The sequence below is a fragment of the Acanthaster planci genome, linkage group LG17 (assembly GCF_054643075.1).
Source record: "Acanthaster planci isolate LZ-2023a linkage group LG17, COTS_SCS, whole genome shotgun sequence".
NCBI classification, from domain to species: Eukaryota; Metazoa; Echinodermata; class Asteroidea; order Valvatida; family Acanthasteridae; genus Acanthaster; species Acanthaster planci.
The window spans coordinates 2156668-2170653 of NC_141793.1; the positions used below are offsets into that span (position 1 = coordinate 2156668).

Sequence of the window (13986 nt, forward strand, 5' to 3'; positions counted from 1 at the left end):
AGAATGGATATTGCTGTCTAACATCTCACCTTTCTGGAGTTTTGGCTTTCTGTTAGAAGTGCTGTCGCCTTCCAAAATTGAAGGATATATTTGATGATGTCAGTGGGCACTTATCGTAGGATTGCTGTGATCCTTGGCATGTCTTAGAGTACAAGATAGTTCTTTACAAGACTAGTCAGATACCAAGGTGTCAGTGAATTTCGGACTCATGTGGCAACTTTCTGTGTTTGTTGTAGGTGTCTCTCCCATTCTATGCCCCTGGACTGTACAACATCTCCCTCCATGCCAGCAATCTCATCTCCGCCGTTGCGTTCCACTCCCAAACGACCCTCCAGCAGCCGATCGTCCAAGCCACTGTCCTCATCGACCCAGCTCTGGTCGGCACGCTCTCGACCTATCTGGTGGTTGTCCGAGGCGGGCCTCCCTTTGAGTTCCACATTGACTTTGGAGTGGACGGCGAGTCCTCCCTTTCTGCCTCCTCGGAGGAGTTGGCCTCACTGGGCCGAGAGGTCATTGACTACCTCCTGGACCCGCCGGCATGCCTCTACACCTTCAACAAGACCTACCCGGGCCTGGGCTGGTACGACAGCTCCTTCCGCATCAGGAACCTGGTCTCGGAGAAGACTGTCACCACTACCGCGAAAGTGGAGGAGTGGATCAAAGGCCTGACCCTCACCTCCCAGAGTTCAACTCTGGTCAGAATTGGGCAGTCGGTTGTCCTGGAGGCTGTGGTGGAAACTGGCAATGATGTGGATTTCACCTGGGACTTCCAAGACCCTTTTTCGGATCCTGTCCTGATGAAGTGAGTGTAACAAGAGTTTTGATCATCTTTTTTTTCATACAGTTTGAGCAGGAGTTGTTTAAGCCCTGATTTGAAAGATCGTATTGTATGGGAAACTCAAAGAACAGTTAGGAGCTCACCATATAATCTTGGATCTCTTGCTCTCCATTTATGAAACAACTGACCTTCAGCTGTGGAACAACACCTCTTACTCACACCGAGACCATTCTTCCAATGAGAGAGTTGTCACACCCGAGGCTTAAAATTATGAGGAGTGTTATACTCTGTAGGTGATGCAGTATTTAAATGATCAAGCCTGTTATGCGTTTGTGAACATTTTAGGCACGTCTGAGGAGAAAATGTTAACATAAAATGTTAACATAATGAACACATCATTTGTGTAAGTCTTTCATTCATAAATCCCTGTTTGATTATGATCCCTTGTCCTTAACGTCTTGGGATAAATGCAGCATTGGTGTGAACTACTTGTTTCTATTTTGTGTTGTATCTCAAAGCTGCCTGAACGCGAGCACAGCCACCCACACTTTCAGCCGGCCTGGCACCTACTATGTCTCAGTCAGTGCCGGCAACTCCCTCCAGCCCCGGCCACTGACCATCGCCCACCCGGTCCCCTTCGTGGTCCAGGAGCCCCCCTATGCCCTGGAGCTGAACCCTCCCACAGGCCAGGCGCGGGGAGCGGCCCTCACCCATCGAGGTAGCAACCACTGGGCCACGGAGGTACTGGCCTTCCAGGCGCAGTGCTGGGGGTCGCACCTGGTATTCTACTTTGACTTCGGGGATGGGACTGCAGAGAAAGTGGAAGGGACATTGGATGATTACGGGTCTTACCAAGCTTCTGGACGCCACCAGTATTTCGCAGGTATGGCTCCAGTAAGCTCTATGTGGAACTGACTTAATGGATAATGAGAACCTTCTGAGAAAGGATGTGCAAGGAAAAATGGTCCCACTGCTTTTGTGCATAAATTGGCTTTTTCGTTGTGCATTGTCCTTGACGAATTGCATGGTGGATTTGATACCATTTTACATTTAGTCTTACTAAGGTTTGAGGATCACAACCTGCAGGTCAGTGTACGGTTTATTACGAGGGACTAAAATATGCACAGGAAGATAAAAATCCATTTTTACACCATGCCTAAATCTCTTATGTCCATGAACTGCATGAATCCTGCCCATTAGAATTACATGTTTTGGTTTAGAATTTTACGAAAAACAGATCTTTGATTAGCTATTAATTTACTCATACAGAGGGAAACTACACCGTCAGTGTGACCGCTGGGAACCTTGTGAGCAATGAGACGCGCTTCCTGCCCCAGCTGTACTATGTTCAGGTACCCCCCACCAGCCTGCGCTGCGAGAGTTCCTACTATGCCCAAGCCTTTGGTAACGTGTCGCACCTGGCCGTCCGAGTGGAGACAGGGACCCACTTGTTCTACAACTGGTCCATGGGAGACCAAACTGATTACATCGATGTGGGTGAGTACTTTTGCATGTGTTGCCATGTACTTGTAACTGATCTTGTGTACTCCATTTTATGTCCCCTTTCTCTGCTTGCTGTGGAAAGCCTAGATGTTGTGCAGCTAATCTCCACAGATAACAGGTCTTTTCAAATTTGTACATGGAAATGTACAGAAGATGATAGTTTGCACAAAACCTTGTTGTCTGACATTTTGGTTTTGATCTCAGTCCCCTAGGTGCTTTTTTTCTACTGAAAGTGAGAGTTGAATACAGTGAGTTTATACTTGGCTCACGTTTGTACTAAAATATAGTTGATCAGAAGTTAACCCACAAGTTGTATCACATGCCCGGGCACAAATTAATTCTCAAGCAACGGGGAGCAGTAGTGTTAACAGATTTAAAGGATTACCTTTGTCACAGGTAGGCCATGCAACTCTTGGTTCAGCCGATTTCCTCATTTTTTACTTCTGTATATGCCACGACAAATTTAAAAAATGCTGGCGTTGGCTTTGATGAATTGTGCACGCCTGCACGTTTCGTTTGAGTCGCTTGCAATCGTGTCACACAACTAAAGAATGGATGAGCTGTGATTGGCTTGCGAGGACGTGATTACACCACTCTGTCTCTTGTCGAAGGTCCGGCGGTGAGCCACGTCTACCGCTCACCGGGCATCTTCACTGTCACCGTGGTGGCTTTCAACAAGGTCCAGAAGGCCCAGGCCACCTGCCGGGTGTCGGTGGAGGTCCAGGTCCAGGGCGTCCAGCTGTTGGTGGAGAAGAGGCTGTACCCGACCTACACCCACATCACCCTGGAGGCAGTGACCATCACGAACAGCGCCCTCTGGTACCACTGGGATATGGGCGACCAACGGGACGTGCAGATCACGTCGGTCAACATGCTAACATACTTGTACACCTTCCATGGCAGGTATGTAGTGCTGCTCACGTCACGTGTCTCGGAAAAATTATCTTTGTAGTCATAGTTGACTTGCCTTCCACCTTGTGTGTCTTTGGTTCTCTTGTACAAGGGGGAGTCAGGTTGGCGTAGTGGTTCTTTCCTCACCTCCCAACTTAGCGGTCCGGGTTCGAATCCCGGCCTAGTCCACATGTGGATTGGGTTTTCAGTCCCTTCCCGATTCTGTGGATTTTACCCAGAATATTCCTCTTGGATTTTCCTCCCACCTCAAAAACTGTATCAGCTTCTCAATGTCTCCTCTCTACAGGTTCCTTTAGGCTTGTGAACTACAGTGCCTAGGGCACTTTTGAGGAATCCTTGATGTCATTACCAGAAATGATAATTTCTTTCTGGCAAATTGTTGATTACTTTTTTTCACTTTTTGGGAATTTGCACATAGTAAATGAAATTTAAAATGAGTATCTCACCTTGAGTTGCCAGTTTAGTACATTTTTCCGTCTTTTTCTGTATATTTCTGGTTCACCTCTCTTCCCTTCAAGGTACTACGTGACTGTCCTGGCCGGTAACCATGTCAGCAATGCCACCTCCCTGCCTGTGGAGCTGACCCTGCAGACTGCCATCCAGCACGTCTCCATCAATGCCCAGAGTGCCGCCCTGGTCAACCAGTCCACCCTCTTCGAAGCCTGGGTCTTCAAGGGCAGTGACATGAACTTTGTCTGGGACTTTGGGGATGGATCAGGCAAGGTGTACACCACAGCACTGAGTGTCTATCACAAGTATAACAGGTAAGAACTTTGGGTATTTTTTTTCTTTGTTACAGCATATGTAGAGTTAACAGGTGAGAATTTTGGGTAATTCTTTTGAAATCCTCAACTGGCTCATTACCTAATTTGAAAGTTAGAGTTTCTTGTTATAAGCGTTGAAAACAAACCTACAAGCAAAAAAAAGATATGAGTGTTTTTTTCTGACTTCACCTCAGAACTGGAGAGTTTTTCCTCCACCTGGAAGTGAGCAATCTGGTCAGCAACTCCACGGCCACATCCAAAATCTTCATCCTGACCAGAATGTGCCGTCCACCCGTAATGGACATTGTAGGCACCGATCCCAGGATGGTAAGTGCTTGTAAATTCCCAAACCCTGCCTGACGCAAGTCAGTGCTCTACCCGAGTGAAAGTATCGACTCTACTCACGGGAAAGAAGGAAGATGGCCCATGAAGATTTTTCATTTCATTTCAATCTAGTGTGTCTAGCTTTGTTGTTTGATGAAGTGAGCTGAATGTAGTCAGTTGGAATGGGTTGTTCTATAGATATAAAACCAGTTATAAATTCCAGCCAGTTGACATTGATCCATAAAGCTTGTAGAAGTTACTAAATTTATAATCCTGGCAATCACTTCACGTTAGCAGGACTGAAACTCACATGCCCCACCTTAAGGCACCATGTAAAAACATGTTCCAGTCAGTTGTATCTTTTTTTTACTGTTATCACAACAAAAAGGTGAGACACTCTGAAGACATCCGCATAGAAGCTGAAGTCGCAATCGACTGTGAGATCACCAACTTGGCTTTGTACTCCTGGTCGGTCACCCACGCCCAAAACGGCAGTGCAGTTGCCCTACAGCAAGACCAGGCATCGCTCAACCAGCGAACATTGCACATCCCAAGATGGGACCTGCCGTATGGACATTACATGTTTGCACTCAACGTAAGTGAAACAAAGCCGCGACTGACTAACAGTTTTGCCACTAACTTAACACTTGTCTCAGTTCTGATTCTGACATGAAATCCCCAATCTTCCAAGCTTGCATGCTTTCAGGACACAGAGCGTGAATATTCGAGATTATTGTGTTTTCCTTTTTGTTGAAATATTGTCCCATCTGTGAATATTCTTGCATTCTTTCACAGGCTTCAGCCAACCAGAAAAGCAACATTGTACAAAACAGTCAGACTACGTGATCACTTTTAAACAACTTTTATCCAGACCTTTAAAGGGCATCTTTCACTGAAAGGCTTCTCACTCGGTGAAATCTCTAGAAAGATTGTTGTGTCTTTAGCTGGAACAGAAGTACTGCGTCAGCCACAAGTGTTGTCATCCAATTCAAATTAACATCTGTAATCTTGTGGGGTTTTCTGTAGGTGGTCATGAACGGGACCATCGTCCATGCCCAGGACAGCGTCTCCCTTGAAGTCATCGAGAGCCCTCTGATGAGCATCATCGAGGGCGGGACGAGGCGTTACTTCAGCTCAGACATGACAGTGACCCTCAACGGCAGCTTTTCCTATGACCCCGACGACCATAACGACAACACCAACCTGAGGTAGGGACCAAGGGAAAGGTTCAGGCTGGGTTTCAGAAGGGACCTCAGATTTTGTGTGGATTGGAAGGAAACAATGTTTTGTGTCAAATCTGTTTCCTAAATCTAAATCTAATATTCCTGTTGGTATCTATGTGTCACATTGTGTCTTTGAGCTTTGTCTTTTTGTCTGCGTGTTGAGTTGTAAACTCAGGAAAAAAACTTACACCTGTGCATTTTGTGAAATGCAAGTTACTAGGCACCACATGTGTTGTGCCTGATGAAACAAGTTGTAGCATGCAGCTTGCAAGAAAACCTGGCATTCATCATTTAGAAAGTCACAAACAAGTCCGTGTAACCTTCCTAATATTCTTCATAACGACCCAGGTACAACTGGACTTGCTACCCACTGAATGTGCCCACTGCTCCTTGCTTCAACGAGACAGCCCTCATGTTGGTCAACCAGACCTCCGTCCTCCCATCATCCAATGCGTCCCTGGTCTTCCCCACCTCCTGGCTTCTGGCCAACGGGTCCAGGTCCTTCGTCTTTGCCTTGCGCGTTGGCAAGGAGGGTCGGGCTGACGTGGAAACCACGCAGGTCCTCTCGCTCGTGCGGGAGACAGAAGAAGGGCAAGAACAGAAGCAAATGCAGTAAGTACACTTTCCTTTGCGAACCAAGATTTTCGATGTGGAACGATCGTGTTTCTCCTTAATTAACTTTTCATCAGAGTATGCTTTTCAATGTAAAACACAGTGTCCACTTGTATATCCAGCCAGAACTGAGACCGAGGGATACCCCTCCAACATGTCCAGTCGCTTTACACACTCTAGACTATTGTTATCTAACACATCCCCCCCTAGATGTCTAAAATGAATTCCTCAGATTCCCGTGAAACAATGACCAACACAAAGTAGCGGGGGTTCTCTCCGTCTCATGTCTTGCTTCATATGTCCACTTACCAAATACGTTTACACTGAACTTTGCCTCTTGCGTAAGTATCTTTTTGAATATTTAGGATCTTTAGCTTTTTGTATCCATTCCTTTCAATGTCTTTCGAGTGAAATTCAATAAAATGAAATTGATGATGGAGTCGAGGTTGATTTTGTACAGGACTTGAAACTGACGTTTTTCTGTACGTGTTGTTGTTAACAAGCAAGCGATTTTCAGTAACTTGTCTCGCTCTCAGAAGATTCGCAGTGTTCGTAAACCCATTTTGCGGTATCAGTGCACTCAAGAAAAATTTTTTTGAAGACCCAACCCATGATGGCCCTACCCATGACGGTCATCCTAGAGGTGATTTCCGTTACTGGAATTGGTCACAATAACACTGCCATCTAAAATGGCTGCAGTGAAGGTCCGTTAGAACTTTGCTGTCCAAAGCCTTTCATCCTGTGAACCAATTTTATGACCAGGGTATCGATTGACTGCCTCAAATGCGAAGACGGCATTGTCAATGCCAACGAGCAGTTAACCCTGGAAGCTGTCTGCCCGGAGTGCGATGAGAACACCACTTACACTTGGGAGCTCTACGTGGTTCTGGATGGCATTACGTCAAGCAGCTACTTTGATTTAACGTCAGGTAGGATAATGTGCGCAAGTGCAAGAGTCTCATGTGTGCACACTTCTCTTTGATTCCTACTGCCCCTTGTCCTGACACCTCATCACAGGTGACTGTTGAAGAAAGTATAACCACCACAACGAATTTATTTGTTGGACTTTAGACTGATGTTGTATGATTTGAAGTAAAAGATGATTTTAAGAGATTATGTTACTGTTGTAGCTGTGCTATGAACCCTGGAAACAGAACATGTTTGATATTACTCGCATCAGAAAGAACACTTTTGGGTTTGCAAGTGGCACCTAATTATTTTCGTGGTGGATGATTTTTCTCATAACTATTAACCAGAACATTGACAAGGATGCACGAGACCCTTTTAACACGTTGCGGTGTACCAATATTCTTTCCCCCAACAGGTCGTCGATGTGTACCTGGTGATGGATCCTATGGCCAGTATCTGGTAGCCAATGAGAGTTCCCCGTCGTCACCCTCGTCCAATCCGGAGGAAGACAGCAACATCATCAACCAAAGTGAGTGGAAGAGAGTCAGCCACTGTGTTGCTGTTCTAATTTTGTTTTAAAAAGTCCTCAGATTTTCCCAAAATTGACTATCATGGGATGTAGTCCTTCTGTTAAGTGTGAGTTTCCGTAATTCAGGACATGGTTTTTATGTTCCTTTTTAGTAGCTTTTAATTTTATTTACTGATATTGTCTTGGAAGGTACTCAGACAGTTGCCACTTCAACTGCTCAAAACAACTTCAGCAATGCTATCAACACAGGACTTCTGCCATCTGGCAGTGTAGAGGAAGACACTGCCACTGACTCATCTCAGACTAACGGCTCTGCGTCTCTCAATCAACTCGGTGGACAGGATTCTGTGGTTCCAGTGTCGGAGCCAGCAACAACGGTTGCCACTGGTCTTGATCTTGGAGGTGGTGATTACACAGGGGATTCCTTTCAGGAAGGGAGCATTGATGAGGGGTTTGGCAGTCTCACTGAGGAGACGGGATCAAGCTTGGTTGAGGATGTTGCCGTTGACGAAGAAGCACCAGCTCCCTTGGCAATCTTGGGCACTCCTGCAGCTTTGGGAAACTCTTCTGTGGGAATGACAGGTGTCGCTGAACACCTGAATGGAAGCAGCTCAGCAAGTACCAACGTGAGTTTGGGTGAAGCAGCTGATAGCTTTGGGGAGGCAGTTGGTAGTTTTGAGGAAGCCACAGGCAGTTTTGAAGAGGCCGCAGGAAGTTTTGAAGAGGCGGGTGGTAGCTTTGTGGAAGCTGGCAGTAGTTTCCAGGAAGCTGTGGGTAGCTTTGCCGAGGCCAGTGATGCATTTGGAAGTCTTGCTGAAGGTGGGGGGAGTCTTGTGGAAGCTGGTGGCAGCCTCGCAGAAGCTGGAGGCAGTGTTGAGGAACCAGGTGAAAGCCCCACAACCCCTATAGATGGACTAATCACAGCCAGTGGAAACCCGGCTGAAAGTGTTGGAAGCCTTGCAGAAGGTGGTGGGAGCTTTGAAGAAGCAGGTGGAAGCTTTGAAGAAGCAGCTGGAAGTTTTGAAGAAGCTGGCGGGAGCTTTGAAGAAGCTGGAGGAAGCTTTGCAGAAGCCGGTGGAAGCTTTATGGAAGCTGGAGGTAGCATTGTGGAAGCTGGTAATGGCTCGATGGCAGGCAATGGAAGCCAGGCGGAAGCAGAGGGAAGTGTTGGCTCTGAAATAGGGGGAAGCATTGCTGAAACTGTCGGAAGCCAAGTTGAAGGAGGCAGCAGTCTCACTGAAGCTGGTGGAAGCTTTGACGAAGCAGGGGGCAGCCTGGACGAAGCTGGCAGCAGTGTTGCCGAAAACAGTTTCCTGGAAGAGCTCCCTGGATCATCCGGCTCCAATGACACTGACGGAAGTTCTCCGCGAGGCACTGGTGTCTCCCCAACAGAAGGCTCCCCCACAGTGGGAACTCCACCGGGAAGCGCAAGTGATTCCCAAGCGAGCACTCCTACCCACACCGCACCTGACACTGGCCAGCAAAGTCCCAATGTCAGCCAGCCGGTTGATACTGATGGTGGCGAGTTCATAAGTGAAGATTACTATGACGGCAATTACCCTGAGGAATACCTCGGTAAGTGAAATCTGTAAATAATTTTTCAGTCAATAAAACTCCTCAAATTCGCATTTGAATGCTATATCGGTTGATATATTTCCAGTTGTTTCACGAGAATTATTTTCTTTGTACAGGTTCCAGTGATGAGCCTGGTTTGAACCCTCCACGTAAGTTGGGTTTTTTTTGTTTTGGTTTACACACCATTGAAAACTTTGCACCCATCTCCAAGCATTTGATAAATTTGAGACAAGGTCATCTGTTTAGAAGTTTGAAAAATCACCCTGAAACATAATAAAAAGTTAGTGCTAGACAGTGTCGTAGTTGGGGCATCTCATGACCAAAGCCATGCCCATTCACTAGACAGGCACAGTGGTACAAGACAAGGGCCAAATTTCACAGCAAGCGGAAAATCGGTGCTTACCGTAACACAAATTCTGTGCATACGGCCAATGTATTTCATGGATTAGCAAGGAATTTTGGCTTGTACGCAGGCTTACATCCCGTAACTAAAGATTCTGTGCTTAAAAGGATATCACAGAATTTTTCTCTTAGCCCAGTCAGTGTCAGTGCGGATTTCTGCAGTAAGCAGCGCCACGAAATTGGGCCCTGGCACAAGTCAAAGGGCATGAACAATGACGGGAAAAAGCCTTTGTCACAGTTCACTTGAATGGCAAGTGTTTTGTATTGAGACTGGATGTCTCGGATGATCTTGTGGAGTCGGGACCAGAAACTGTTTATAGAGAGAGTTACGACATGAGTGTCTCAATTGTTGGAATCAAAATGGTGGATTATGCATCAATGCACATAGAAAATTGGCACATAATAGCTGCATGCTGTATGGCACAAATAATGAACAGCCATTTTGGTTCCAAAGTGTGAAGTTGGCACCACTTTCTCTAAATACGGCTCTGGTCAGGACTATCTTACTGCTTCTGGGTTTAGCTTCGCAGAGTGTGGTGAGCTAGAATTCACTGATAATTCCACTCCCTCACCCTTCCACCAGCACCACCTGATACCAACACAGATGGGGACGACGGCAGCAACAACGGTGATCCGGTAGTGGACCCGAACGCGCCGCCGGCTGTTAGCGAGCACGTGGTGTCCAAGTCCCTCCAGCAGCGGGTGCTGACCCCCCAGGACACCACCACGGGCCTGTCCGGCCGGGCACTGACCATCAAGCCAGGCCTGCTGGATGAGAACAGGACCTATGCCCTTGTCGTTTCCACACATAAGAACGGTGAGATGGGATTGGGATGGGTAAAGTGGGGGGGGGGTGTTACTCCTAGGAATGGGCACTGGGGGTACTCCTAGGGATGGGCTTTTGGGGTACTCCTAGGGATGGGCTCTGGGGTACTCCTAGTAAAGCGTGGATTTACTTTTGGCTGAGGGAGAAGGAGATCTCCCCCCCCCCAGATCTCAGCTGTCCCATGCTTGATCATTTTGAAATCCTGTGTGCATGTTAAGACAGTCAATACGAGTACACCAGTGATGTTTCAATTAAGTCAGACATATGGATATGTTGCAGTCATTATAATGATGTTGTGTAATTGGCTACACAGACATGTTAGTAAGTTATTTTATCGGTGTGCAAAATTTCATGTCAATTGGGTATTCCTTCTCTGAGATCTGTGGTTTGGGGTCTAGTGAAAAGATTCTCCTGTTTAGGCGATTTGAATAAATCAAGCCAAATTATCCCTAATACAAACAGTGAGAATGATACTGAGTAGTCTGGATGATATGCGAACCTCGCCTACTCGCGGGCAAGATTTCTTCCAAGGGTTACGGTCAGAATCGAGGCAAGTGCACCAGATAACCGTCTTCCGTTTGCTCCGCAGAGAATGGTGTCATGAAAACGGGAAAGGCTTACCAGTACGCCACAGTCAACAGAGGCCCCAGGGCGGGGCTGTGCTCCATAACACCCGATGAGGGCAACGAGATGGAGACCGTCTTTACCATCAACTGCCTGGGATGGCAGGATGAGGTAAGAAGATGAGATTCTCTTAGCATGTGCTGACGGTGTAGCATTGCTGTGTAGTGTGATTGATGAATCAAATAGACTTCTAAACGTCGCACCCACAATTCTGCATTTTTCCGGGGTCTGTTTCCTAGCATTCTCCGATCCAGTATGAAGTCAGTTACAGCTTGAACGAGACAGAGGACCTGACTATCCTGTACTTCGGCATGAAGCACGCCGTCAAGTTCCAGCTGCCAGCCGGCTACAAAGACAACGATCACCTGGGTGAGTCCAGCTGTGTCCGAATTACTTGTCAATGGCTTGAAATAACACGTGTCTGTGACGACAAGGACTGGCTAGCCTCTGCAGCCATTTTCCCATGGACTTGTGTGTTATTTGCAAAGCCGTAGCCAAGTGATTGGGATCAGCTGTCTGAAACAATACTGGGAGTTGCAATTACTGCCCCCTGTTATTTCAACCCCCCAAAAAACATTTGAGAGGTCAAATCTGCCCATTTTAAAACCCCACCCCCGACAAAGAAAAAAAGTACCACTCCCTCAAAGCAAAAGCACAAATGGTTGTACCGAAACGTTGCGGCTGTGGCTGTCGACAACATGGATGCTTATGAAAGCCACTACCTTGCAGTTATAGCCGCTTCCCATAGGTGTAGAGTTAACTCTAGTCACAGCCAGATTGAACAGAACCTTAATTGGAAGAGTTTTGTCCCACAGCTGTACGCTGTGAATGTGATGGCTTGACAAATGTGAGTCCGTAAGTTCCATTTTGCACTACGTTCACCTGTAAATGTTTGCAAATAACATCTGAGTATCTTTTTACCAAAACCAAAGTTTATATCAAAGTGGCTATAGTTGATGGTCAAGGAGGGAAGACGTCCGTCTGCTCCATCAACATCCAGGTCCTGCCCAAGACGTTTGGCCCGGGAGAGAGCGTCGAGGAATTCTTGTAAGTCAAGAAATTTCCCTTGCAGGAAATAACTGTGCTTAGTGAGAAACGTAACGAGTGTAACAAGTCATTGGATGGGTATTATTTTAATACAGCTAGTTTTGTTGGCAGGTTCTTGCTTAGTCCATACATTTACCAAGCAGCATTTTGGGTCACGAGCTCAGTGGAATCACGCCCCCCTCTGTCCTGCTTGCTTCCTACGTTGGTGTCTCACTTACTGCATTGTTTAGTGGAAATACTGTTTTCTTTGGTTGCAGGATCTTCTAACACTGGCACCGTGTAAATACCCCTCTAGCTTGCACCGTGGATTACTTTGCAAAGTAGCACATCCAATCAGAGCTCTTGTTAGGTCACTCTATGTCAGGCTCTTGACTACCAGTGTTCTAACAGTGGCACTGATTGGGTTGCTTTTTCTTTCAGAGTTTCAGAGCCTTTAGATTGGCATTCGTTTCATTATCAGATGCAGCACAGAAAACCAAACTTCTCCAGTATTTCTTGCACTATCTAAATGATTCTTTATTACCCTAACCACACAGAACTGAACACCAGTAAAGTGTGTGAATTTGTGGCACTGGGTACTGTACCTCTAAACTGCTTGTGCTTTAACACGGGTTCAGGCAAACCCAAAATAAACAGAGTCCAACAGTTTTTGTGCACAGTTTACCATATGGTGTTGGAATTTGTGTGAATGGGTACGGTTACTAGTAAATCAATCTGGGAATTAGGGTTAAGGAAGAAGTCACACTTTATTGTTCTTTTGCTGCTTCATGTCAAGCCCAGAATCCCCAAAGTATCGACATCCTTTGTTTAAAAAAAATACCATTTTCGTTGCCATGTTTAAAATGTGAAATACTTTCTTCTCTTGTTTGGGCAAAATCTTGTCAGTGAGTGAGATTTGAGATTTTTTTTCTGTTTTCTTAGGTCGTATTGTAGGGGATTGGTTTTTTTAGATAGCTGATTTTCATTGAGTTGTGGTTGTCGATGTCATCCGACCTAGTGGCTTTTTCCTGCTTCTTTAAGGAGATCTGGTCACGGATTTTCCTGGATTGGTTTTTTTTTTCATGGTTGTTTGGAGAGCGTTTGCCAGACCAGCTAATTTAGGATCTGTAGTTCCACTTGATTGCTGTTTAGAACTGACCATTGAAACTTTTTAGGCTTCTGTGAGCGAGCGGAGGTAATTGTGTGAGTGAGAGGTTACAGTATTTTGCCGCCTGACAAGATGGGAAAAATTTGCATTTAAACATGGCCTGGTTGATCAACCAATCAGAACAACAACACAACAAAGACAACAAAATAAACAGTCAGAAATATTCACAGACATAGATCGCAAAATAAACCAAAGCAGTCATTTCTGCTCCTTGAACAAATGTAACATTCAAACGTATTCTGTGTGAACACATTGACAACTTCAATGATTACATAGATTCTTGCACAAACTGGGATTCCCAAAACTCACTCCCCATTTCTACAAGAGTCTGACAGAATACTAAATAGTCCCTAGCTGTTGTGGGTTATTTCCATTTTGTTTTAATCTTGGCCCGTCAGTCACACAGATACCACTCTTTCCAGGGAGTCCTGGGGGCTCACTGTTTGGCTAACAGTCACGCACAGTTTTCATGCTCTCCTTCACTTCCACAGTCGCCGCCTTGAGCGAAGACTTTTAAAGAACAACGTCATATCCCGATACTACCCCCATGGTGGTGGCTGAAGGCTCTTCTCACTTCCTTCCCTCTATAACCAGACCATCTTGAAATACCTCTTTGATGGCATACCCCAAGAAAATCCCAGTTACAGCACTGGCGACGGAAGGGGAGGGGGCCAGTCCCCCCCCACTTTTTGAAGGGCCTATAATGGGGCGGGGGTGAATGGACTGGCCTGTTAGTGGCTGATGCCTGATGGTCTAACAACTGCCTCCCCCTCCCACTTTGAAAATTGTCCGCTGCCACTGGGTTACAGTC

At 46.2% G+C, this 13986-nt stretch overlaps 1 protein-coding gene across 1 annotated transcript in view; it reads left to right on the top strand.

Moving 5' to 3' along the window:
* LOC110974617 (uncharacterized) overlaps positions 1–13986 on the top strand; it is a 69840-nt gene that overhangs the window by 24288 nt on the left and 31566 nt on the right. Inside the window, exons 13-29 of the mRNA XM_087148326.1 lie at positions 237–802; positions 1297–1661; positions 2048–2275; positions 2893–3184; positions 3712–3957; positions 4152–4284; positions 4670–4876; positions 5308–5489; positions 5853–6116; positions 6879–7045; positions 7441–7554; positions 7744–9129; positions 9246–9278; positions 10115–10348; positions 10947–11092; positions 11221–11350; positions 11914–12028. Of these exons, the coding sequence (XP_087004452.1) occupies positions 237–802; positions 1297–1661; positions 2048–2275; positions 2893–3184; positions 3712–3957; positions 4152–4284; positions 4670–4876; positions 5308–5489; positions 5853–6116; positions 6879–7045; positions 7441–7554; positions 7744–9129; positions 9246–9278; positions 10115–10348; positions 10947–11092; positions 11221–11350; positions 11914–12028 (4808 nt within the window). The remainder of the gene's footprint in view (positions 1–236; positions 803–1296; positions 1662–2047; positions 2276–2892; positions 3185–3711; positions 3958–4151; positions 4285–4669; positions 4877–5307; positions 5490–5852; positions 6117–6878; positions 7046–7440; positions 7555–7743; positions 9130–9245; positions 9279–10114; positions 10349–10946; positions 11093–11220; positions 11351–11913; positions 12029–13986) is intronic.